The sequence below is a fragment of the Narcine bancroftii genome, chromosome 3, assembly GCF_036971445.1.
Source record: "Narcine bancroftii isolate sNarBan1 chromosome 3, sNarBan1.hap1, whole genome shotgun sequence".
Classification (NCBI taxonomy): Eukaryota; Metazoa; Chordata; class Chondrichthyes; order Torpediniformes; family Narcinidae; genus Narcine; species Narcine bancroftii.
Window position 1 is genome coordinate 348,188,539 of NC_091471.1, and position 27,145 is coordinate 348,215,683.

General features: G+C 40.9%; 1 protein-coding gene across 1 annotated transcript in view; it reads right to left on the reverse strand.

The window, feature by feature from the left end:
* LOC138759366 (inactive rhomboid protein 2-like) overlaps positions 1-8,575 on the reverse strand; it is a 60,841-nt gene extending 52,266 nt beyond the window's left edge. Inside the window, exons 1-2 of the mRNA XM_069929619.1 lie at positions 7,914-8,575; positions 6,212-6,336 (exon numbers count right to left, since the gene is read on the reverse strand). Coding sequence (XP_069785720.1) covers positions 6,212-6,336; positions 7,914-7,961 — 173 coding nt within the window. The 5' untranslated portion in view covers positions 7,962-8,575. The remainder of the gene's footprint in view (positions 1-6,211; positions 6,337-7,913) is intronic.
* Positions 8,576-27,145: the final 18,570 nt, after the last annotated feature.

A 27,145-nucleotide genomic window follows, 5' to 3' on the forward strand; every position in this document is an offset into this window, starting at 1 on the left:
AAAGAAGTTAAAAAGCTGCACCTCGAGGGTGGTAATCTCAGGATTGCTGCCTGAACCATACGCCAGAGAGGGTAGGAACAGGAAGTTATGGCAGATGAATGTGTGGCTGAAGAATTGGTGCAGGTGGCAGGGGTTCAGGTTTGTGGATCATTGGGATCTCTTCTGCGGAAGGTCTGACCTCTACAAAAAGGACAGGCTGCACCTGAACTGGAGGGGGACCAATATCCTGGTGGGCAGGTTTGCTAGAGGGGGTTTAAACTAGTTTGGCAGGGGGATGGGAATCAGGGTGTGAGTGCAGAGATAAGGGTAGAAGGGAACCAGGGTGCTAGGGTCAAGAAAGAGAAAATAGAAAAAAAGTCAAAAATAATGTGCAGATGACAAAAATGACAGGCAGGTGAAAAGACAGGATAATTTGCTGTACAATAGAAATACAGCAAAAATCGGTAACAGATACTGATCTACTGTACTTAAATGCACGGACCATTAGAAATAAAGTAAATGACCTTGTTGTACAGCTACAGACAAAAAGATATAACATTGTTACCATCACCGAGACATGGCTTAATGATAGATGTGATTGGGAGCTGAATGTCCAAGGGTGTATAGGAAAAATAGATAGAGGGGTTGGGTAGAGGAGGTGGCATGGCCCTGATGGTAAGCAATGATATTAAATTGTTAGAAAAAAGGGACATAAGGTGGCAAGGGTCAATGAACCCTAATAATAGTTATATACAGGCCCCCAAACACCAACCAGGAGATGGACTACGAGTTACAGCTGAAAATAGAAAAAGCATGTCAGAAGAAAAATGTCAAAATAATTATGAGGGATTTTAACATGGAAGGGATTGGGAAGGTACTGGATCTCAGGAGAGAAAGTTTGTAGAATACTTACAGGATGGTTTTTTTGAATCAGCTTGTCGAAGGATCAGCAGTTTTGGATTGGTGACGTGTAATGAACCTGAGGTGATTAGGGACCTAAAGGTAATGGAACCCTTAATATGATTGCATTCAGTTTCAAATTTGAAAATGAGAAGCTGATATCAGGTGTATCAATATTTCACTGGAACAAAGGAAATTACAGTGGTATGAGGGCCCAATTTGATTGGAAAAGTAAGGTAGATGGAGGGACGGCAGAGCAGAATTGGATGATATTTCTACAAAAATTGCAGGATAGATAGATTCCAAGAAAAAAGAAAATTATGATTGGGAAAAATGGCACAAATGTGGCTAACAAGAAAGGTCAAGGCTAAAACAAAAGCAAAGGGAGGGCAGACAAGGAACCAAAAATTAGTGGAAAAACAGAAGACTGATAAACTTGTAAAAACTTACAGAAAGAAACTAAGAAAGTCATTAGGAAAGAAAATATGATTTATGAAAGGAAGTTGGCAAATAACATACAAAAGGATACTAAGAGTTTTTAAATATATGAAGAGTAAAAGAAAGACACGGGTAGATATAGGACCAATTGAAAATGATGCTGGAGAAATTTTAATGAGTAACAAAGAAATGGCAGAGGTATTTTGCGTCAGTCTTCACTGAGGAAGACATTAGCAACATACCTGATAGAGGTCTCAGGGAATAGAATTAAGTACAGTCAAGATTATTAGAGAGAGAATGCTTAGCAAGCTGAATGGACTGAAGGTAGATAAGTTTCTTGGACCAGATGAGGTGCACCCACAGGTTCTGAAGGAGGTGGCTTTGGAGATTGTGGAGGCATTGGGAATGATTTTCCAGAAATCAATAGACTCTGGCATGGTTCTGGAGGATTGGAATGTCACAATTGTAGTTCCGCTGTTTAAGAAAGGAGGAAGGCAGAAAAAAGGAAATTATAGGCCTATTAGTCTGACATCAGTAGTTGGAAAGTTATTGGAGTCGATCCTCAAGGACGAAGTTATGAAATACCTTGAGGTGCATGACATGATGGGTCCAAGTCAGCATGGTTTCATGAAGGGAAGATCCAGCCTGACCAACCTATTGGAATTTTTTGAGGAAATCTCAAGTAGGATGGACAAAGGAGAGGCAGTGGATGTTGTATATTTGGATTTTCAAAAGGCCTTCAATAAGATGCTGCATAAGAGGCTGTTTAATAAGATGAGAACACATGGAATTAGAGGACAGATATTAGATTGGTTGGAGCATTGTCTGATAAGGCAGAAAGCAAAGGGTGGGAATAAAGGGGCCCAGTTCTGGTTGGTTACTGGTTACTAGTGGTGTTCCATCAGGGTCAGTGTTGGGGCCACTCTTTTCACAATGTATATTGATGATTTAGATTATAGATTGAATGGTTTTGTGGCTAAGTTTGCAGATGACACCAAGAAAGATGGAGGAGGAGGAAGTGTTGAAGAAACTGAAAGGTTGAAGAGAGACTTGGACAATTTAGGAGAGCAGGCAAAGAAATGGCAGATGAGATAGAATGTTGAGAAATGTACAGTTGTACATTTTGGAAGAGGAAATAAGCAGGCAGATTATTATTTCAATGGGGAGAAAATTCAAAATTCATATGCATAGGGACATGGGGGTCCTTGTGCACGATACCCTAAAGGTTAACCACCAGGTTGGATCGGCATTCATTTCAAGGGGAATAGTTTATAAGACTAAAGAGGTGTTGATGAGGCTCTATGGGGCACTGGTGAGACATCATTTGGAGCACTGTGTGCAGTTTTGGGCCCCTTTATCTTAGAAGGGATGTACTGATGTACACTTACTAGGATTATTCCTGGAATGCAAGGGCTAACATGTGAGGAATGTTTATTGGTTCTTGGACTTTATTTATTGGAGTATAGAAGAATGAGAGGGGATCTCATAGAGACATTTTGAATGCTGAAAGGATTGGACAGAGTAGATGTGAATAAGATATTTCCCTTGGTGGGTGAATCCAGGACAAGAGGGCACAGTCCTAGAATTGGAGGGTACCTATTTAAAACAGAGATGAGGAGAAATTTCTCTAGCCAGAGGGTCATGAATTTGTGGAATTTGTTGCCACATACGGCTGTGGAAACCTGATTGTTGGAGGAATTTGAGGAGGAGATTGATATAATTAGTCAGGGTATCAAGGGATATGGGAAAAAGGCCTGAATTTGGAACTAGATGTGAGAATGGTTTAGCTCAGGGTGGAGTTGTAGAGCAGACTCAATGGGCCAAATAGTTTATATCTGTTCCTTTATCTTGTGATCTTATGAGTCAGATGTAAGTGTGGGTGTAACAACAGATGACACTGTTAACAGTGAGGGAAATGTCTCAGATTGTGAAATGATATTAATCAGTAAGTAAAATGGAAAGAGCAATGGCAGATGGAATTTCATCAAGACCAGTGTGAGAAAGGAGTGAGGGATGGGCATTGGAGAAAATGCCCAAATATACCTGAAGGTGGCAGTACCTGCACATAGGATCAGTTTAGTTTAGGTGGACGTGTCACAACATTTGTTGTTTTGTGGCAGCAGTGTCGTACATTTCAGGGGCAAAACTGCAATAAATTACAGTTCAGTACATACAATATTTAAAAATAAATAGTGCAAAAAGAGAAAAAAGTGAGACATGTCTGTGGTTCGTCGTCAGGCTCCAGTATCTCTATCCTGATGGTAAGTAGAGTGAAGACGACGGTGGAGGCCCTTGAAGATAGAGGATGCTTTCTTTAGACACTGCCTCTTGTAGATGTTCTCAATGGAGTGAAGATTGATGGCAGAGATGGTGCTGGCCGAGTTCACAATCTTTTCCTGTCCTGTGCATTGGCTACTCCATACCAGACACTGATGCAACCAGTCAGAATGCTCTCCAAGGTACACCTGGAGAAATTTGCAAGAGCCTTTGATGACATAACAAATCGCTTCAAACTCCTCACGAAGTATAGCCGCTGGTGAGGCTTCTTCATAATTGCATTGACCTGAAGGCTCCAGGATGTTAACACCCAGGAATTTGAAGTTCTTAACTCTCTCCATTGCTGACCCCTTGATGAGTACTGGTTTGTGTTCTCCTGATGTCTCCTTCCTGAAGTCCACAGTCAGCACCTTAGGCTTACTAACGTTGAGTGCAAGATTGCTGTTGTGAGAAGGCAAAGAGATTCTTGCCTTCATTAGTTGGACCACAGAATACAAGAGAAGAAAATAATGTTGGAACTTTCTGGATTTTTAGATAGGCCTAATAGCATCTGACATAATTATTATATTAGATAATGTAGGATTATCTAGAAAGGAACTTGAAAGCTGGCATGGGGATGATGGGCCTTGATGCATTACTCAGTAACTCAAAACTGTTTGGACATGATTTACTCTCCTGGCTTTAGAGTCCACCATTTGCTTGCATTCAGAACATGGAACATTACAGTACAATTCAGGCCCTTCTACCCACAATGTTGTACCAATATTTGGCCCACGTCCTGATAAATCTTGCACATCCATTTACCTATCTAAAACTCTTTTAAACATTACATCGGTATCCATCCTGACCACTTCTGGCACAGTTCCCCACAGAGTCACCACCTCTTCCCTTTTCAATCTTTCACCCCTCACCTTCAGTCTAGTTTCAGATTTTCCTCTCCTGGGAAAAAGATGATGACTATTACCTTATCTACGTTCTTCATAACTTCACAAGCCTCTATTACGTCCATCCCTCGACCTCCTATGTCCAGAGTTAAAAGTTCCAGCCTCTCCACCCTCACCCTCTGGGGGCCCCCTGTTGAGAATGGCTGTTCTAATGTGTGAAGCTTTTAGCCTGGGGAAAAGATTCTGACTGTCCACCCAATCAATGCCTCCTCATGATTTTGTAAACCTCGATTTGGTCTCCCATCAATCTCCGATGTTCCAGAAGAAAGCAACCCAAGTTTGTCCAGTCTCTCCTCCTATTTCATCTGCTCTAATCCAGGCAACGTCCTGGTAAACCTCTTCTGTACCATTTCTGAAGCCCCCACATCCTTCCTGAAGAATTGCACCCAGTATTCCAAGTGCAGTTAACTACAGTTTTATTAACATGAAGCACATTAAACTGAACCTGCTGCTTGCACTCAACATTTAGACCATAAGCCCATATTTAGCCCTCTGTTCCCGGCATATTCATGTGTTCATCAGAAACCTCTGAAATGTTACTATATTCAAGATTCATTTATTGTCATGTAATAAAATTAAAAATGTAATTTTACATGAAATTTCTTTTAGTCTTCCAAAAGACAAACGAAGATTCACCATCAGCAGAAATTGCCTGGCGTCCCTTGCAGTCAGAGAAAAGAGAAGCAAAAGAGATGACCCCCCCCCCAAAGTACCACACCCTGCAGTGGGTTCCTCGCCTCAAGTCATCAACAATCCGCCTCCGCCCATGGTCTCCAACCCATTGGTCGACTTCTCTGCTTCATCTTCTCAAATGGGAGGTGGTCTCTCCATTTTGTGATGCCCTGCGCTAGTCCTCAGCTTCCCTGGAGTCTGCAACCCCTCATGCTGCTACCGTACACAGGCACCACCATCTTGGGCTCAGACCCCACAAACCACCGTCAGCTCCTTTAACAAGCTGTTAAAGCCTATATGGAGCTGTAGGCAGTCGGACTGGGCAGTTGGACCATGCAGGGGGGGGAGCCCTGTGTCTCTGCTCCCTGCTCTCCGCAGGTCTGCACCAGCGGCAGAGCTGTCGTTACAGGAGCTCCAGCAGCACCGACATTTTTCAATATTCCAAAACTATTCCAAAACCCCCTCATCTTTCCTGAAATGGGACAACCAGAATTGCACACAGTACTCCAAATGCAGCCTAATTGGTTTTATATCGCTGCAATATGACCTCCTTACTTTTCTATTCAATGCCCTATCCACTGAAGCGCAGGTGCAGTTAACATTTCTAGAATAATCTCTATCAATTGTTGGACTATCAAGACTCTCAGCTGCACATTTCTCTACTGAGTCTTGCCCTTGGTTCAGGCCTGATGGATTCCATGCTCTTGCTCCATAAGTGTCTATGTTCTTATATAAATATATACATTTTGCCGAAGGGTTCAAACTCGAAACGTTTGGCTCTGTATCTTTATCTCTATTCCATCAAGTACACTGGCTGACCTACTGAGCTTCCCCAGCATTTCTTCTCATATCGTTCCCATTTATTATTTGGCCCAAGTGCATGTGTAACCTCACTTTGTTGGCCACACCTCTTGTGTCAATAATCTTGCTGTCCACAAACTCATCAAAGAATCCCAATGGCCCCCTGTGCTCCCACCTCCTGTGTGAATGGACCCAGTTACCTGCGCACAGCATCTGCGATGGAATCCCTGCGCCTGGATGCTTGTTGCTGCACCACTGGGCTGACTTCAGCGGAGGCTAGAGCCTCTGGCATGCTGCAACTTTGGTAGAAATTTGATCTCCATTTCTGTAAAAGAATCTAATGTTTAGTCACAAGATGGTCAAAGATCCCATCAAACCATTGCATGATTCACCAAGGCATCGCCTTGACCCAGCCGGGATTGATGGCCCGAGAGCATCCCACCAGTTTGGGCAGTTGCATATGTTCCCCACAACCTGTTCATTAGAAATCTGCATTCCATTGCAGCTCCTGGGATTCAGTGCAGATGTGAAGGGCCAGGGATAGAGAATATTGAGAAAATCTGGAATAAAATCTTGTAAACATTGGTGTGTCCCAGAAGACAGCAGTTTAGGTTGGACGGTTGATAAGATAGAAGCAGGGAGGTTGGGGAGGCAGGATAGTGTATTCATTAACTGAACAAGAACATAAGAAATGGGAGCAGGAATTGGCCATTTGGCCCTTTGAGTCTTTTCTGTCTCAAACATCTTTTTAAGATATTTCAGAATCATTTAAATGTAAATTTATTTAAAATTTTTAATTAAATTTAGACATACAGCACAGTAACAGGCCCTTTTGGACCACGAGTCCATGCCACCCAATTTACTCCCAATTAAACATACTCCCCCTGTACATTTTGAATGGTGGGAGGAAACTGGAGTCCCAGGGGAAACCCCACACAGGCTTGAGGAGAACGTACAAACTCCTAACAGACAGCATGGGATTCAAACCCCAGTCCTGATTGCTGGCACTGTAACAGCGTTGTGCTAAACGCTACACCAACTGTGCCACCCCACACTAACCATGCAGTCCCCACGCCAGCCATGCAGCCCATACGCCAACCGTGTCGCCCCTACATCAACTGCGTATACCAACTGTGCAGCTCCTACACCAACTAACATCCTAGTAAATATTATCTTCACTCTTTCAATCTTATTGGTATCTTTCCTGTAGTTAGTGACCATAATACTCCAAATACTCTCGCTTTTGATAGGATTGATTGGTTTTGGTAGTTCCTCCTGTCTTTCTTGGGATGGGGGGGGAGGGGGAGGTGGGTGAGTTCATCTTTCATCTTGCAAGGTGTTTTTGGGGAGGTTCATCTTGGGAGGTGCAGCCTGGGTGAGCAACTGCAGAACTTTAGGTGTTCGCTGTGTACACTGTTTTTTTTTTGGAAGTACCATTAAGTAGTAATTCTGCCTCGCCGACAGTAAAAAGAAAAGTATCTCAGAGTTGTATATGATATCATGTATGTACTCTGACAATAAATCTGAAATCTGAAATGGTTTCACTGGTGCAGGGATTGAAGCTCCAGGGTGATTGATGGCGGACCAATCAAATGGGCTACTTTGTCCTGAGTGGCAGGTGTAGATGAGACACAATCCAATGCACTGGTGGAGAAGCTCAAGGACTGGATACTCCTGCTCAGATACCTTACAGGACCTTACTTTTGATAGAAAGGGAGCCCTGAACTTTACAGGACAGGACGAGGTTCAGAGAACTGAATTGAAAACCTCCACACACCTGCACACATTTAATTCCATCTCCACTTTATGTTCTCTTGCCAAAGAAATCCTCCTACTGGATTTACCAGCCCATTCCCACCAACTGTCCAAGTCCAACTGTGTCCTGAAACCCTGTTGTCTTACCGTATTGACAGATTGTGCCGATAACCTCTGGTTGGTCTGGCCATTCATTCCTCAATGGAGAGTGGGTGAAGAGAAGAGAGTGAAGTTAACACGTTAGACCTACCCCAAAGAGGCAGGAACTGTGAACCTCTTCTGCTGCAATGAACATATCCTATCTTGACTTTAGAGTCTCAAACAGTACAGGAGACAAGAAGGATAAAGGAATCTGAAGAGGAAGTTTAATATCCTTCCGGCAATGACAAATCATAACTGAAATTAACACTCTGTTCTCAAGTACTGCTAATATTGTACAGCAATCTCCCAGTGAATTGAATACATGCCACAAAACTTAAAACACCAGCAGGCACCAAATAGGTAAACAATGGACAATGTTTTGACCTAGGATTGAGCTCTCAGCACCTTGAAACCTTAAAAAGATACTGTTCTGAACCAAATTCTTTTCTGACTCTCTGTCCAATAAATCTATTGATTTATAGGTTCCACGGCAAGGAACAGGAGCCTTCTATGGGCCATGGCATGGCTGTCCTCAGCCCACACTCCATGGCCAGGCTAGACCACCTCAATAACTGTTTCACCTCACAAGCAAAAGGCCATAACCTAGCTTAGAATGTACACGATTCAGAGTGGCGACACCCTCAGCATTCTTCCAACACTGCTTGCCCAACTGTGGCTTGTAGCAAAGGAAGTGAGCATCTGAATTTTCAACAGATTTGCCCAACATACCCAGCAGACACAGCTTATTAACCCTTTGATGGCGAGAAACAGGAATACATCAACATCATTCACATCTTTGTATTACCAGCCAACAACCTCAATCTTTTCTTAATAGCCTTGAGAATTAATTAAATGAACAATAATTATGTTATGCAAAGGGAGTTTGGATTAATTCCTGCTTACTTGGAAAGCAGATGGGGACATCCAGTCCATTCTGCATTTAATTCAGCCTGAGCTAATTTTCACCTCATTTAGTCGTCTTTGCTTCAACATCAAAAAAAAGTATTTAATTTGCAGGTTTTTAGCTGGCTCTCAACCATCAACAATCAGTCGAACTATAGAGGTGGAAAATCTCATGAAATGGTGCAAGAGTAAGCCTTAATGTGGACAAGATGAAGGAGATGATCGTAGACTTCAGGAGGATCAGGAATGACCACCCTCCACTTCACATCAACAACTCTGTAGTGGAGAGTACCAAGTTCCTTGAGTTCACTTAACTAGTGACCTATCCTTACCTAATGGATACTCAACATCTCCTCATTTGTCAGGAAGGTGCAACAACAACTGAACTTCCTGAGAAGACTGAACCGGGCAAGGCTACTGGCCACATTATTTCAACCTTCTATAGGTTGTATCACAGTGTGGTACGGTTGCTGCAGAGAAATGAATCTGAGGTCAATCCACAGGACCACAAGAGTGGCAGAGAGGATCACTGGAGTCTCCCACCACCCCACCCCCCCCCCCACATGATCTATAGAGATCGTTGTCCACAAAGGCCCACACACAGTATCTTTCAGCTGCTCCAGACAGGAAAAAGATACAGGAGTATCAGAGCCAGCACCATCAGGCTGAGGAACAGCTTCTTTCTACAGGCAGTGAGAATGGTGAACGACCAAAGGAACTGCTCATCCAAGACTCTCATATTCATGAAACAATATTTATTTATTTATATAGATTAAATACTTGTCCTGCATATGTGTTGTTTGTCTGTATGTGTGCTATGTCTGGATGTGTGTCTGTGTGCTTTGCACTGAGGACCAGAGAATGCTGTTTCATTAGGTTGGACTTGTATAATCATAAGACAATAAACTTGACTCAACTCAATCATTAGGTGTGAAGGGAGAAAGGTGGGAAAGGAGACAGACAATTCCCACCACAATGTGCAAGGTTTCCTGACATAAGCCCAGGATACTGCCAGGATTAGAGAATGTCTTATGAGGAAAGATTGAACAAGCTAGAACATTTTGGATTGATAGATAAGTCACTGAATAGACATGCATGTATAAGATTGTGAGAGGCATAGAAGAGTAGACAACCAGCACCTTTTTTCCAGGGCAACAACAGCCACCACCAGAGGACTTCCATTGAAGGTGAATGGAGGAAAGTTTAGGGAGATGTCAGAGGTAGTTCTTTTTTATATTTAAAGTAGTGGTGCCTAGAATGGATTTCTGGGAGTGGTGGTGGAGACTGATATAATTTGGACATTTAATAAACTCCATTTCCTCTATTGATGACATTTGCCAGGAGTGTTGCCTACAAAAGGCTCAAAGAATTATAGAAGACCCTTTCCATCCACAAACAGAATCTTTGACCCTCAAGGAGGTACAACAGCATCAAAACCAGGACTGTCAGGCTGGGGAATAGCTTCTTCCCGCAGGCTGCAAGTCTGATAAACAGATGTAACTGAGTAAACCATCCTATATTTATATTAAATTATATATTTAGTATATATGTGATCATTATGTACTCTGTGGGTTCACCATGGTCTGGAGAAATGCTGTTTTATTTGGTTGAATAGGTACAGTCAGACAATAATAAACTTGAACTTGAGATAGCTACATGGATGTACAAAAAAGTGGAGGATTGTGGGCTGTGAGGGAGGGAAAGGTTAGGTTGATCATGGAGTAGGTTTCTATAGGTGTCACTACATTATGGGTCGAAGGCCCTGCACTGTGCTGTACGTCACCATGAACTCACCCAGACACATACCGTTCAGGCACCTGTCTACAATTTTTCAAGCCCAAAATGTTCGTTATATATCTTTATCTTTGCTATATAAAGTACACTGTTTGACCTGCTGAGTTTCTCCAGCATTGTGTTTTCACTTCAACCATGGCATCTGCAGACTTTCATCTTTTACTGCTAGTTTCCAGATTCATGAACCATAGAACATTACAGCACAGAAACGTGCCTCTTCAGCCCTTCTAGTCTGTGCCAAACCTTTCTTTTTTGCCTAGTTTCACTGACCTATACCCAGTCCAGAGCCCTCCATACCGCTCCCATCCATGTACCTATACAAATTCTTCTTAAATGTTAAAATTGAGCCCACATTTACCACCTCAGCTGGCAGCTAATTCCACACTCCCACCACTCTCTGTATGAAGAGGTTCCCCCTCAATTTTTCCCCTTTCACTCTTAATCCATTTCCTTTGATTTGTATCTCACCTACCCTCAGTGGACAAAGCCCATCTACATTTACTTTCTCTCTCCCCCTCATAGTTTTAAATACTTCCATCAAATCTCCCCTCATTCTTCTATGCTCCAGGGTGTAGATGACACTTTCCAATCTTAATTATTTCCCAATTTCAAAACATGTCCATTTTGGTCACCATTTGAGTTAATTCCATATGAGGGATAGTGACTGGCTTTAATGGACCCACACTGGGTTTTCCCATTACAAATCCACAATGTACTCACTCTTGGTTATTTCGCAGCACTAAATAACTGACAGGACCGTAACCACCTTTGCCTGTGTCAGCAAAATCATGTAACTAAGCAATTGTGGCCACTCCAAAGTCTGTAGGTTTAAAACATCTGTCAACTTCTAAACTTTCTAACATTACCAAGACTCTCAATCCAATTCATCCAATCTTGTGCGATGGAATTTGGTATAGCTTCATCCCATCCACATTTTCTGCGCAATTCTTGCAGAATTTTCTTAGCTATTAATACGACTGGTGCCAATATTCCAAAAGGTTCGAATATTGATCTTACAATCAAAATAATACCTCTTCTTGTTAAAAGTCATTCTTTCAAAACAATTTTGAATTTTAAAACATAAAATTGAACACACCATTGCACTCCTAGAATTCTTTTGATAGGTAGAACATCACAATCCAAGTCAAGATGTTTTATCTCCTTTGCTCTTTCTGCCTCAGGAATAACAGCCAACACATTTCGACTGTTGCTAGTCCATTTTGTAAGGAAGAAATCTCCTTTATTACAGATCTCTTTTAACTCATAATAAAGATCTATTGCTTCCTTTTCCAAAACCACTGAAGTAAGACAATCCTCAGATTAGAAATTATTTCTGATGATGCTTCTAGCTTGAGAATGAAATTGTTCTTCATTAGCACATTACCTGAGAGCAAAATTTGCACAACTTGTTTATGAAGTTGCTCCAAATAAATGGACTGTCATTCTGCATTCAATCAGTCTTTACTGTAATCGCCTTTAGGCCACCATAACATTTGTAGATTTCACTTGATGAAACATTGCTTCAATATCTGCAGCAATTACAATAGACTCTTTACAAAATCTTATCAGAATGCCTATTAAAGTACTGGTTAAGACTGGACCTTGTAAAAGTTGAGAATTCAATGAAACTCCTTGAAACATGTAGTTTCTCCTTTTGTGGATGTATAACTCCATGATGAGGCAAATACCATTTTCTACCATCTTTACGTTCCAAGATAACTTCTGATACCTTTTCAACATAATCCCTGGTTATCATATCTGACATGACATTGGTATATTCCAAACGAAAGAATTTTCTTTTCAAATTCATCATACGCTGTTCTGCAATGATTTTATTATCTGGCGTACACATTTCCCTTTTCTTCAAAGGCAATGCGGAGGAGTCACGTGATAGAGTAGTGGCCGGTCAGGGAATTCCAGCCCTCTCCGGAAAAGTTGGAAAAAACGCACAAAACAAAGGTACAAGAATAAAAATTAAAACAAAGTAAAAGTAAAGGTGAGAAGAAAATGACAGCGAAGAGAGAAAAGTCGAAAGCAACGGGAAGAAGAGAAGAAGAAAGAACGTCGGAAGAAGAAGGTGAAGGCCTTACCTGTCCGAGGAGGCCCACCGCGGAGAGAGAAGCCCGCTCCCTAAGGTCAGTGGAAGTCCCAAGCTCGGGACTACAAAAATGGCTCGCGGAGCCAAGTAAAAGTGCGCAATGCGCATGAAAAAAAACACACTGACGGGAGGGGGGAACAGCTGAGGAGTCGATCTCCACAGCTGAGAGTGACAGGTGCAACACAGCAACAGGAAGAGAACACAGAAAACAATGAAAACAAGAAAGAAGAGAGCAAAAAGAAAACAAGGAAACAACAGATGGCCAACCCAGAGGAAGAAGAAGAAGAAAAACATAGAGAAATGGAAGAAGAAGGGAAAGGCAGGACAATGGATATTTTTTTTTAAAGAATATATGGAATCAGTGAAAAAATGGCAATTACAAGAATTTAATGAGATAAAAAGAAGAATTAAGAGTGCATAAGAAAAACTGAATAAAATAGAAATGGTCATATCAGAGATAGGAAAAAGAGTGGATAATGTGGAAGAACGAGAAATAATTGTAGAAATGGAAGTAGAGGACTTAAAAGAGAAATTAGAAGAATCTAATAAAAAAGGCACATGAGCTGTTAGCTCAGAAGATAGATATAATGGAAAACTATAATAGAAGAAATAATATAAAGATAGTGCGCCTTAAGGAAGATGAAGAAGGCAAGAATATGAGAGAATTTATAAAAGATTGGATCCCCAGGGTCCTAGTAAGACCAGAATTACAGGAAGAAATGGAAATAGAGAGGGCACATAGAACACTAGCCCCAAAACCACAACCGCAGCAAAAACCAAGATCCATTTTAGTAAAATTCTTAAGATATACAACAAGAGAAAATATATCGGAGAAAGCAATGAAGAAAATAAGAGAAGACAAAAAGCCACTGGAATACAAAGGTCAAAAAATTCTTTTCTATCCAGACATAAGTTTTGAACTCCTGAAGAAGAGGAAGGAGTTCAATACAGCAAAAATGATCCTATGGAAAAAAAGATATAAATTTATGTTAAAGTACCCAGCGGTACTTAAAATAGTTATTCCAGGGCAACAAAACAGACTATTCTTGGATCCGGAGGAAGCACGAAAATTTGCAGAACAACTACAAAACAAGCAGAGAGATGAAGACATGTAATGAGAGTAAAAATGACCACGAACTATATGTATGTGTGTATATGGGTATATAAATATATATATATATATATAAATATATGTATAGATGTGTGTACATGAGTGTATCCGTATTTAGAGAAAAATATATAGAGAATAGGTAAGAATTAATAAGGGAATGAAAGGGAATAGAGCAAATAAGGAGGGAATTAAAAGAGTGACCTTTGTTATATATGAAAATTGAAATCTTTTCCAGAGGGGGGCTGGGTGGGGAGGAATTACGGTCACTGCAAAATCAGTTGACGCTTGCAAGTGAATTCGCAAATCCAAATGGAGAGGGCAGATGTGGTTGCCCGACAAGGGATAAAGGGCAACTCAGGAGGGGGAGGGGAGAATGGGGTTAAAGAAGTTTTAGATAGGAGAATAAGGAAAATGTTTGATGTTTTAGAAATGTTGTCTTATAAAGTGTTCAAAACAAGAAAGCAGAAATGGATAAGAAGGAAAGGTGATGATGAGGAAACGGAAAGGGAAGATAAACATAGTATGAAATGGCTACGTTGAACTATCTTTCTTTCTTTGGCTTGGCTTCGCGGACGAAGATTTATGGAGGGGGTAAAAAGTCCACGTCAGCTGCAGGCTCGTTTGTGGCTGACCAGTCCGATGCGGGACAGGCAGACACGATTGCAGCGGTTGCAAGGGAAAATTGGTTGGTTGGGGTTGGGTGTTGGGTTTTTCCTCCTTTGCCTTTTGTCAGTGAGGTGGGCTCTGCGGTCTTCTTCAAAGGAGGCTGCTGCCCGCCAAACTGTGAGGCGCCAAGATGCACGGTTTGAGGCGTTATCAGCCCACTGGCGGTGGTCAATGTGGCAGGCACCAAGAGATTTCTTTAGGCAGTCCTTGTACCTTTTCTTTGGTGCACCTCTGTCACGGTGGCCAGTGGAGAGCTCGCCATATAATACGATTTTGGGAAGGCGATGGTCCTCCATTCTGGAGACGTGACCCATCCAGCGCAGCTGGATCTTCAGCAGCGTGGACTCGATGCTGTCGACCTCTGCCATCTCGAGTACCTCGACGTTAGGGGTGTGAGCGCTCCAATGGATGTTGAGGATGGAGCGGAGACAACGCTGGTGGAAGCGTTCTAGGAGCCGTAGGTGGTGCCGGTAGAGGACCCATGATTCGGAGCCGAACAGGAGTGTGGGTATGACAGCGGCTCTGTATACGCTTATCTTTGTGAGGTTTTTCAGTTGGTTGTTTTTCCAGACTTTTTTGTGTAGTCTTCCAAAGGCGCTATTTGCCTTGGCGAGTCTGTTGTCTATCTCATTGTCGATCCTTGCATCTGATGAAATGGTGCAGCCGAGATAGGTAAACTGGTTGACCGTTTTGAGTTTTGTGTGCCCGATGGAGATGTGGGGGGGCTGGTAGTCATGGTGGGGAGCTGGCTGATGGAGGACCTCAGTTTTCTTCAGGCTGACTTCCAGGCCAAACATTTTGGCAGTTTCCGCAAAGCAGGACGTCAAGCGCTGAAGAGCTGGCTCTGAATGGGCAACTAAAGCGGCATCATCTGCAAAGAGTAGTTCACGGACAAGTTTCTCTTGTGTCTTGGTGTGAGCTTGCAGGCGCCTCAGATTGAAGAGACTGCCATCCGTGCGGTACCGGATGTAAACAGCGTCTTCATTGTTGGGGTCTTTCATGGCTTGGTTCAGCATCATGCTGAAGAAGATTGAAAAGAGGGTTGGTGCGAGAACACAGCCTTGCTTCACGCCATTGTTAATGGAGAAGGGTTCAGAGAGCTCATTGCTGTATCTGACCCGACCTTGTTGGTTTTCGTGCAGTTGGATAATCATGTTGAGGAACTTTGGGGGACATCCGATGCGCTCTAGTATTTGCCAAAGCCCTTTCCTGCTCACGGTGTCGAAGGCTTTGGTGAGGTCAACAAAGGTGATGTAGAGTCCTTTGTTTTGTTCTCTGCACTTTTCTTGGAGCTGTCTGAGGGCAAAGACCATGTCAGTGGTTCCTCTGTTTGCGCGAAAGCCGCACTGTGATTCTGGGAGAATATTCTCAGCGACACTAGGTATTATTCTATTTAGTAGAATCCTAGCGAAGATTTTGCCTGCAATGGAGAGCAACGTGATTCCCCTGTAGTTTGAGCAGTCTGATTTCTCGCCTTTGTTTTTGTACAGGGTGATGATGGTGGCATCACGAAGATCCTGAGGCAGTTTACCTTGGTCCCAACAAAGCTTGAAAAACTCATGCAGTTTGGCATGCAGAGTTTTGCCGCCAGCCTTCCAGACTTCTGGGGGGATTCCATCCATACCTGCTGCTTTGCCACTTTTCAGTTGTTCGATTGCCTTATATGTCTCATCCAGGGTGAACTATATGACTTTAAATATTAACAGAATACATAACCAAATCAAAAGGAAGAAACTGCTAAATTTCCTGAAAAAAGAAAAAATTGATATAGCATTCGTGCAAGAAACACATTTAACTGAAATGGAGCATAAGAAATTAAAGAGAGATTGGGTAGGACATGTAACAGCAGCGTCATATAATTCAAAAGCTAGAGGAGTAGCTATATTAATCAGTAAAAATGTACCAATTAAAATAGAAGAGGAAATAATAGATCCAGCAGGGAGATATGTAATGATAAAATGTCAGATATATTCGGAGTTTTGGAATCTACTCAATGTATATTCACCTAAGAAGATCAAAAGTTTATGCAAGATATTTTTTTGAAGATAACAGACACGCAAGGGAACATATTAATAGGAGGAGATTTCAACCTTAAATTGGATTCAAATATGGATAAAACTGGGAAAAAAATTAACAGAAAGAACAAAGTAACCAAATTTATAATTAAATCGATGCAAGAAATGCAACTTTTGGATATATGGAGGAAACAACACCCAAAGGAAAAGGAATATTCATATTATTCGGGTAGACATAAAACATACTCAAGAATAGACCTATTCCTGTTATCAGCTCATATGCAAGATAGAGTAAGAAAAACAGAATATAAAGCTAGAATATTATCGGACCACTCACCCCTGATATTGACAATAGAGTTAGAGGACATCCCTCCAAGAATGTATAGATGGAGATTAAATTCCATGCTACTTAAAAGACAGGATTTTAGAGAATTAATTGAAAGACAAATTAAAATGTACTTTGAAATAAATACTGAATCAGTGAAAGATAAGTTTATACCATGGGACGCAATGAAAGCGTTCATCAGAGGGCAAATAATAAGTTATGGAACCAAGATGAAGAAGGACTACAATCAGGAAACAGAGCAGTTGGAAAGGGAAATAGTAAATATAGAAAAAGAATTAGCAATGAAGGAAGACACAACTAAAAGAAGAGAATTGGCAGATAAAAAAATTAAATATGAAACACTACAAACATATAAGGTGGAGAAGAATATAATGAAGACAAAACAGAAATATTATGAACTAGGAGAAAAAACGCACAAAATTCTAGCATGGCAGCTTAAGACAGAACAAGTTAAGAAAATGGTATTGGCATCAAGGAAAAAAGACAAACAAATCACATATAATCCAACGGAGATTAATGAAAACTTTAGAGAATTCTATGAACCATTATACCAAACTGAAAACAAAGGGAAATAAGACAAAATAGATGAATTTTTAATGAAAATTGAACTTCCAAAATTACAAATAGAGGAACAAAATAAATTAACAGAACCATTTGAAATAGTAGAAATACAAGAGATAATAAAAAAAACTACCAAATAATAAAGCACCAGGAGAGGATGGATTCCCAATAGAATTCTATAAAACATTTAAAGATTTATTAATTCCTCCCCTCCTGGAAGTAATCAACCAGATTGACAAAACACAAAGCTTACCAGATTCATGCAAAACAGCAATAATTACAGTAATACCAAAGACAGGAAAAGATCCACTCGCACCAGCGTCATATCGACCAATATCATTACTTAACACAGATTATAAGATAATAGCTAAACTATTAGCAAACAGATTAGCAGATTATGTACCTAAAATGGTAAATCTAGACCAAACTGGATTTATTAAAAAAAGACAGACAACAGACAATATTTGAAAATTTATTAACTTAATTCATGCAGTAGAAGGGAGTAAAGCGCCAACAGTAGCAGTTGCTTTAGACGCAGAGAAGGCCTTTGACAGAGTAGAATGGAAATTATTTATTATTTATTCAAAGTATTCCAAAAATTCAGTTTACCAGAGAAGTATATTAATTGGATTAAAGCATTATATAAGGGGCCATTGGCGAAAGTGACAGCAGATCAACAAGGCAGGGGTGCCCACTGTCACCCTTATTGTTCGCGTTAGCTATAGAACCACTAGCAGAATTGATAAGAACAGAAAATAAAATAAAAGGGATGAAAATAAAAGACAAGGAATATAAAATCAGTTTATTTGCAGATGATGTTATAGTATACTTAACAGAACCATAATTATCAATAAAAGAATTACATAAGAAATTGAAGGAATATGGAGAAGTGTCGGGTTACAAGATTAACGCAAATAAAAGTGAAGCAATGCCAATGAATAATGTAGATTTCTCAAAATTTAAGAAGGAATCATCATTCAATTGGCAAATGCAAGCAATAAGATACCTAGGTATACAAATAAATAAAAACCTTGGCCATCTATATAAACTCAATTATTATCCACTAATGAAAACATTACAGGACGATTTAGAGCATTGGAAAGATTTACCACTAACACTAATAGGAAGGATAAACTGTATTAAAATGAACATTTTCCCAAGGATACAATACCTATTTCAGGCATTTCCAATACACTTGACAGAGAAATTCTTCAAGGAGTTAAAGAAAATAATAAGGAAATTTTTATGGAAAGGGGGGAAACTGAGGATAGCACTAGATAAATTAACAGAATGGTATAAACAAGGAGGCTTACAACTGCCAAACTTTAAAAATTATTATAGAGCCGCACAATTAAGATACCTATCAGATTTTTATCTTACAAGGGAAAAGACAGATTGGACTAGATTAGAACTAGATAAAATAGAGAAGATACCTGAACATAAAAATTGGTACAACGTAGGAGTTCACCAGTATTACATCATCTGCTCAATATTTGGAAGAAGATTCATGTAGAAAGGAATAAAACAAATTACCAATTACCAAAACTAATACTGACGCAAAATCAGTTACTCCCTTTTAAAATAGATAACCTTTCCTTTAGAGAATGGGAGAAAAAAGGGATCAAAAGAATAGAAAATTGTTTTTCAGGTAATAAATTACTATCCTTTGAACAAATTAAGGATAAATATAATATAACTCAAGATACAGTGTTGGCATACTACCAACTGAGATCCTACTTGAAGGACAAATTGGGAAGCAGTCTGAGGTTACCAGAGGGAAGTAATTTTGAATATGTGATTACAGACACAATGATAATCAAAAAATTTACAACAAATATGTATATTAAACAGCAAGAAAAGGAGAATGAGGAAACAAATGGTAAAACTAAACAAAAATGGGAACAAGATTTAAACATAAAGATAAAGAAGGAAACATGGGAGAAGTTATGCTCTGGAACTATGAGAAATACAATAAACACGAGGTTATGTATGATACAATATAACTGGATACACAGGCTATACATTACACCTCAAAAGTTAAATAAATGGGACCCAACAGTATCTGACAGATGTTTTTGTTGTAAAAAAGAAGTGGGAACAACAATTCATGCAATCTGGACATGTGAGAAAGTGGGAAAACTTTGGGAAGATCTAAACCAGATATTAAATAAAATTACAGAAAACAATATACCAAAAAACCCAGAGATCTTCCTCCTAAGTAACATAAAAAACAAAGAATTTGGATTTGATTTGGATGGTGCACAAAAAAGATTTGTTATGATAGCTCTAGCCGTAGCAAAAAAATGTATTATGTCAACTTGGAAATTAGAAGATAACTTGAGAATACAACAATGGTATATAGAAATGAATAAATGTATTCCATTAGAAAAAAATAAAATATAATTTAAGAAATAATATCGAAATATTTGAACAAATATGGGAGCCAGACATGGAACACAATAGAGAAAACCTACCGGGGACATCTACCACCTAAAATAACGAAAGGAGAAGGAAATGAAAAGAATTGACTCAGTGGAATTTCTTGTTTATTTTTATTAAATGACAACATTGTTTGACTGGTTTAATGTATCTTAGATTCTGTACTTTAAATGAATGGTGGGGGGAGGTAGGGAGGGTGGGATGGGAGGAGGGGGGGGAGAAAATGACACTGTATATATTTGAAAATGAAAATGTATGTATCTTGGTCAATGTGGTTTATGGTGTGAAAAATAAAAAAATTTTAAAAAAAGGCAATGCTATACAGTAATGACCATCATCATGTTTAACAGAATTTTAAACTGAATCCAGAAACTGCTTATCCTCCTTTGAAGGTTCTTCAATATCTTTGTGACATTCAAGAAAATCAATTTTAAACTGTTGTTCCCACATATCATTAAGTTTGACAACTGACAATCTGTTGACATTTACATTCGACAACTTCTGATCATTATTCATCTTTCCTCCTAATGGCCCATTAATTGTCCATCCAAGCAACGTTCTCATGGCATAAGGTCCATCATTTTTACTCCTTATTCTAGAGGTTCAAGAGCTTTTGGTACATCTAATCCAATTAACATCTCAATCTTAGCATCAATCTTGGGTAAGCAAATGTCTTTTAGATGATCCCACTGTTGATATCATTCTGATATGGAATAGTCTTTTTATTCACAGGCATAGTCTTCTGTATATATACACTTGGAAGATCACAAAATTCATTGCTATTCAATCTAGCACACACATGTCAAACTGGCCCGCGGTCCGCAAGATCATTTCAAAAATGTATTAGAGGTGGCCCGCTGGCCGCCGCGCCAGTATAGCGCATGCACAGTAATACAACAAATCCCAGAATGTATTGGCGTCAGCCTGCTAATCGCCCCCACCTCCTCTGTTTACGTTGCAGGGTCTCACCGTGGACTCTGGTTTTTGGGCCTGGCCGGTGTCAGGGGAAGCCAAGGCCGCTTCCCAGCGCCCAGAACCGGAGGCCTCGGGCCTGACCTCGCCAGGACCGTTGCCCACTCCCCCTCCCTGCCGCAGGCTGATCTGCGACTCACGGTGACACTGATCCGCCGAGATGCTGCCCTGCAGCGAGAGCCAATGCCCCCGCACTGTCGTTGTCCAACCTGATCGCCCACAAACCCCGCCCTCCCGCACACAGGCCTGAGTAAGTATTATGAACTTTAATCTCAGGATAAAACGATCTTCCAATAGTTTCATGTCACAGTGATAAATATATTCCTGGTTAAAAATGGTCCTGCACCTGGATACAAGCTCATTAGGCATAAAACTTGAAAAGTGTGTAAATCAAAGGATATCTGTACCAATGGAAAAAGGGCATGGCAAATAACCCTGCTAGAGTTCATGCCCACAATCAGTCACCCATTTGATTGTTTCAGGAATCATGTTATTCTCCCACATTCTCAATAGCCCTCAGATTTTACTATTCGACAGCACACTAGCAACATTTGACAAATCCTCTATAGAGAAATATTATTTATTGAATATTTTATTTCTCATTTGTTAATGCTTCTGGAAAGAGTTTATCCAAAACTATTATTAAACATTTATTTTAATAAGAAAAAGTTTAACATTACATATGTTGAAAGAAGAGAAAACATGCAGATGTTTTTGAAAATTTTCAATAAATATTTAGTTCGGCCCTCGACTTTGTCCAAGTTTTTAATTTTGGCCCTCCGTGAATTTGAGTTTGACACCCCTGATCTAGCAATCTGTAGACCTGAAACTATATTAGTTTCAATGTTCTTTTCATCATTCATTGTCTTCAACAATTTTTAAGAACGTTTACCATGAAGATTAATTTTATTTATTAACTCCACAGTACAAAATTATGCAGTACTTCCTGGAGCAAGAAATGCTTAGGCCTTCATTATGAAGCTTTTAGCTTTAACAGGAACTATTGAGAGAGCTTTGTCACCAGCCCCAGTAAGACAGTTTGTCTGAACCAAAGTTGAAGCGTACTCTTTGACTATGCCTTTAGTCTCGGATTCAGATTGTTTGACTTCCTTCTCAACTTTACTTCATTAAATATGCAGTGACTTAGGATGCTTTAAACTGCATATATCACTTAAAAAGGTTAATTTCTCATTATATGACTTTTTCTCCAATTGTGAACATTTTTCTAAAGCATGGTTATCTTTGCAATACAAACAGCTTTCCTGAGCAGTCTGATCTCCTTTTTCTATTGTTTCCTTCTTCTTTCTTGTGCTTGTATCTGACACAACAGTAACAAAGGTACTTCCCTTTGGGTTCTGTTGAGACAATGATTTGGAGTTCTTTACATCCTAAGGAACGATTGAAATATTCTTAATATTTCCAAATACTGGTATGGTGTTAACATGCACATGCCATTCCAAAAATTGTACCACATCCTCAAAGGTAGCGTGCCTTCCAGAAATCATTTTAAGCTCTGCAACTTTAGTTCTCCATAGGTCCTTCAACTTATAAGGAAATTTATTGACAATAATAATTAGGAAGCAAATTCAGCTTTTGTAAATATATACACTACTTCCCACTGAATTACCACATCCTCTCAGAAAGAGGGCATATGCTTGTAAAGCCTTTGCATCCTCTGATTTTATTGCTGACCAAAAAAGAGTCTTGTCCATGTGGACCCTTGTAATTTTATGTTCATTGCCATAATAACGATACAATAATTCTTTTGCCCTTTTAAAACCTTGGTCTGGATCCATATATTGGCAACTTTTGACTAGTTCCCTCACCTGTCCTCCAGTATACTGCTCCAGGTAATACAGACAATCTTTGGTGTTTTTATTATTACTTTCAATGTGATGTTCAAAGAAATTTATGAACGCTAGATATTGTAATGGATCTCCATTAAAAACTGGAATTTCCTTCTTAGGTAAACCATATGAACCTTCTTGCTGTGCTAACATAGCAGAAATTTCATTTTGTTTTGCTATGAGAGATAATATATTGTCTTGCAACTGGTTGTCTTGTTGTGAATGGAGCTGGCTGAACTTAAACTGATGCCATAGGTGTAGGACCTTAGCATGTAAGTGATGGCATTGATGGGGATCTTGACTTGTCACTGGTTCTTCAGCAACACGAAAAGACATCAATTGTTGAGTACAATCAACTTGATTAGTTGGACCTGGTTGAAATGCTCTTCTTTCGGAAAGTTTAATATATTGTGCGCTTAGAAAAGATTGAATATCGCAAGCCCTTTCCACAGGGTTAATAGCTGACATTCAAGCACTAGCACCGCCACCCGTGGCTCCTTGCTCAAGTATACTCGATTCTTGTGGCTGTGGTACCCATTGACCTACTGGAATGTTAGGTACTAGCCCTTTGGGCATTTCTCTTTGCGTAATAGATCTTACAGAAGCCTGAGCTCATGCTTTTACTCGGGCCATGTTAATAGCATGTTGTTCCTCAAGATCTCATTTTTTTCTTTTGTCTATTGAAAGAAAAGTATTTTGATGCTTACGCCTCCTCCATGTTTCTTCAAAGAATGAAAGCAAGCTCCTTGTATGCCCAGATATTATGACATATGATATCATAGTAACTATGGTAATACAACAAACAACAATCCTTCTTAAAGGGATAGTCATAAAATTGACTAAAAAGTAAAAACACAAGCTTTTAACCTTTACACAGGGAATAAAGTCCTAACCTGTTTAACATTTCCCTGTAGCTCAGTTCCTGAAGTTCCAGCAACATCCTAGTAAATCTTCTCTGCACTCTTTCTATCTTATTGATGTCTTTTCTGCACTTAAGTGACCAAAATGACACACAATAGTCCAAATTTGGCCTCATCAATGTTTTGCCATAACAGGTAATCAAGAAGGCAAATTTGATGTTGGCCTTCATTGCTAAAGGGATTGAATTTAGGAGTAGGGAGGTTCAACTGCAACTGTACCTTGTACTGGTGAGACTGCATCTGGAGAACTACGTCCTTACTTGAGGAATGATGCACTGGCTTTAGAGGTGGTGCAAAGGAGGTTCACCAGGTTGATTCCAGAGATGAGGGGGTGAGGGGGTGAAAAGGGATGGAGTCATCTAGGGCAAAACATGCTGGAATTCAGAAGAATGGGAGGGGATCTCATAGAAATATGCAAACCTATGGAAGGGATAGATAGGTTGGAGGCAGGAAAGGTTTTTTTCACTGGTAGATGATTCAGGGGAGAGATTTAGAACCATAGAACACTACAGCTCAGAAAAAGGCTAATCCATTCTAAACTATTTATTCTGCTTAGTCCTATCACCCTGTACCTGGACCATAGCCCTCCATACCCCCTCCAATCCACGTCTCTATCTAACCTTCTCTTAAACATCAAAATCTAACCCACATCCCCCAGCTCAGCTGGCAGTTCATTCCACACTCTCACCACTCTCTGGGTGAAGAATTTCCCCCCAATGTTCACTTTAAGCATTTCAGCCTTAACCCTCTCGTTCCTGTCTCAGTGATTGGAAAAAATCCTTCTTGTATTTACGTTATCTATGCTCCTCATAATTTAGGTCTGAGATTAGGAGGAACTGCTTCTCCCAGAGAATGGTAACTCTTTCCCTCCCTTTCTTTGCCTGTCTCTCTGGATTTGGTTGCATTAATCTGTAATTAAATGCATTTCCCTTTGGATTAGAAAGCTTTATCTTGTAATCTCATACGTCAAAGCACCATTTCAGAGTAAATCACCACTCTAGGGTCACCTTCATGGTCATGTTTATACGAAAGAAGCTGTGACCCATTTCTGGACCAGGAGCAGGTTACATTGACAGCGTTGTGGGAGCCAGGGTCGTTCAGAGAGCTGTTGAGTGATCCAGCATTCAGATTGCTCCGACAGGACCCTCTCACCATCTCTCCCAGCAGTCATCTTGTAGAATAATCTGGGAAATATGGACTTAAACACAAGTAGATTTCATGCATCTTCACCACTGTCTACCTATGCTGCTACCTTTAAAGAGCTGTGTACCTGCACCCCGAGATCCTTCTGCTCTTTCCCTAACCCTGAAAGGAATGACTGCACAGCCTTGAACAGTCAGATGACGGTATCAGTGTGGCTTTGTGCATGATACATGGTTGGAACCTGCCTAACTTGTCCGTGCCCTCCTGCTTTAGTCCCACTTTTCAGCATTAGGGCCACACCTCTTCCTTCCTCTCCCATCCACGTAGGTTATTCAATTATTCTTAAAGGAAACCAACATACCTGCCTCTACCACCGTGTCTGTCAGCTTGTTCCACTTGACAAACACCCCAAGTATCTCTTCCATCCCCCCCCCCCCCCCCCCATAGTTACGAACTCTCATCTTGGATTCTCCTACTCTCAGAAACAGGCACTCACTAATCACCTCTCCATGTCCTTCATGACTTCATGGACCTCAATAAGATCTCCTCTCAGCCTCCTATGCTCTCAGGAAAACAGGCCTAGATTTTCCAGTCTCTCACAATAATTCAACTTTCCAAATCCTGGCATCAACTTCATAAACCTCTTCTATACTCTTTCCAACTTTATAACATCATACCAATAGCTAGACAACCAAAATTGGAAACAATATTCCATGTGCGACCTCACCAACATGTTGTATCACTTAAACACGATGCCCTGACCAATGAAGACCAGTGTCTCCAACACTCTCTTCACCACTGTCCACCTATGCTGCTACCTTTAAAATGCTGTGTACCTGCTCCTCTCGGTTCCTCTGCTCTTTCCCTAACCCTAACCTGTTAACAAACTCCTGCCCTGGTTTGATTTACCCAACTGGAACACCTCACAAATCTCCCAGTTGAACTGCATCTCCTGTTCCTTAACCCAGTTTTGTGTCAAGTGCAGATCCCTTTGCAAACCCAGGTAACCTTCATCACTGACCACCGTAGCACATATTTTGTGTCATCAGCTCACTTACTCAATACAGTGAACTGGAATTCACTGTCTATGCATTGTTCAGATGGCTGGCTCCTCTCTCACCTACCCCAATATAAAACTTGGTTTTCCCACCTTACCTTAGATTCACCTGAGGACTATTGTGTCTACCAGCCATTGATTGTAAGCTATTTTAGGCATGTTTTTACTCCTTACTTGTCTCTGAGTGCTATCAGTCACGTAACAATTTTAATAGCTTAACTTTGAAGCAGGATGGAAGCCCTGTTGAAGCCTGGCATGCTCCAAGTCGACCCTCTGTACCCTGAGGCCCTGGAGGAATTTGCCTACTGGCTGAAGTGCTTTATTCCTACCTGATGGCCACACAAGACGTCTTCAACTCGGATAGTCTCCAGAGATCAGCACTTCTCTCTCGAGTCGGCCCCAAAGGGTACACTGTCATCAGAGACTGTGCTGCATATGAGTCAGCCATAGAAGACTTAAAGGCCCACTACATGAGGCCTCAGAACGACGTGCTGGTGAGGCACCAACTCACTCAACATCGGCAGTGTCCGGGTGAGTCACTGGACGATTATGCTCTTGAACTGTGGTCCCTGACCAGAAAATACCATTACAAAGCAGCCACGGCTTGGGTGAGAGAGAAGGAACAAATCCAGGATAATCTCATGGCAGGAATGAGGTTGAGGTATGTGAGACAGTGACTGCTGGAGTTGGGGAAGAAAGACTTGACAGCACCCAAGAGCAGGCGAAAGCACTCGAGTAGGCCCAACTGGGACCTGATGACCTCACAGGCGAAAGGCCTTTTCAGAGGACCAGGTCATTGGGGCGCCTGTAACCACCACAGCCCCAGCACTGACCAGGGACGCAACTTCTGTGGATGTGCACTGCACCCCTGTGCCCAATGCCCCGCAAAGGACTCCATGTGCGCAGGAAGTGGTAAGCGAGGGCACTGGGTGAAGATCTGCGAGCTAAAGGGAACCTAAAGAGGGTGACCACATGTGCAGCCCCTGAATCATCACTCAACCTGTGCCAGAGTCCCAAAGTGCCGTCCTCAGTCTCTCCGTGCTGGTTGCCACCAGCATCTTGCTGTGCCTCGTGGAGGGACCCACCATTGGAAGTAAAGTATCACAGGAAGCTACAGTGGCCATCTTACCATGCCTTGAGGTCAACGCTACCTAGTCCTTTGTCAGATCAAGATGGAGGGCAGCCATCTTGCCACACGTCGTGGTTGACGCCATCTTGTCTACCCATGGCCAAGAGGAGAGAGTCGACATCAGCATAGGGAGCAAAAGGGTTTCTGGAGCACTGGCATCAGTCGTCCTGGATCAGGCAATACAGTTGAATAACTCAACAATGGCGGTGAGGGTAAGCGGACATTTGACTGATTGAT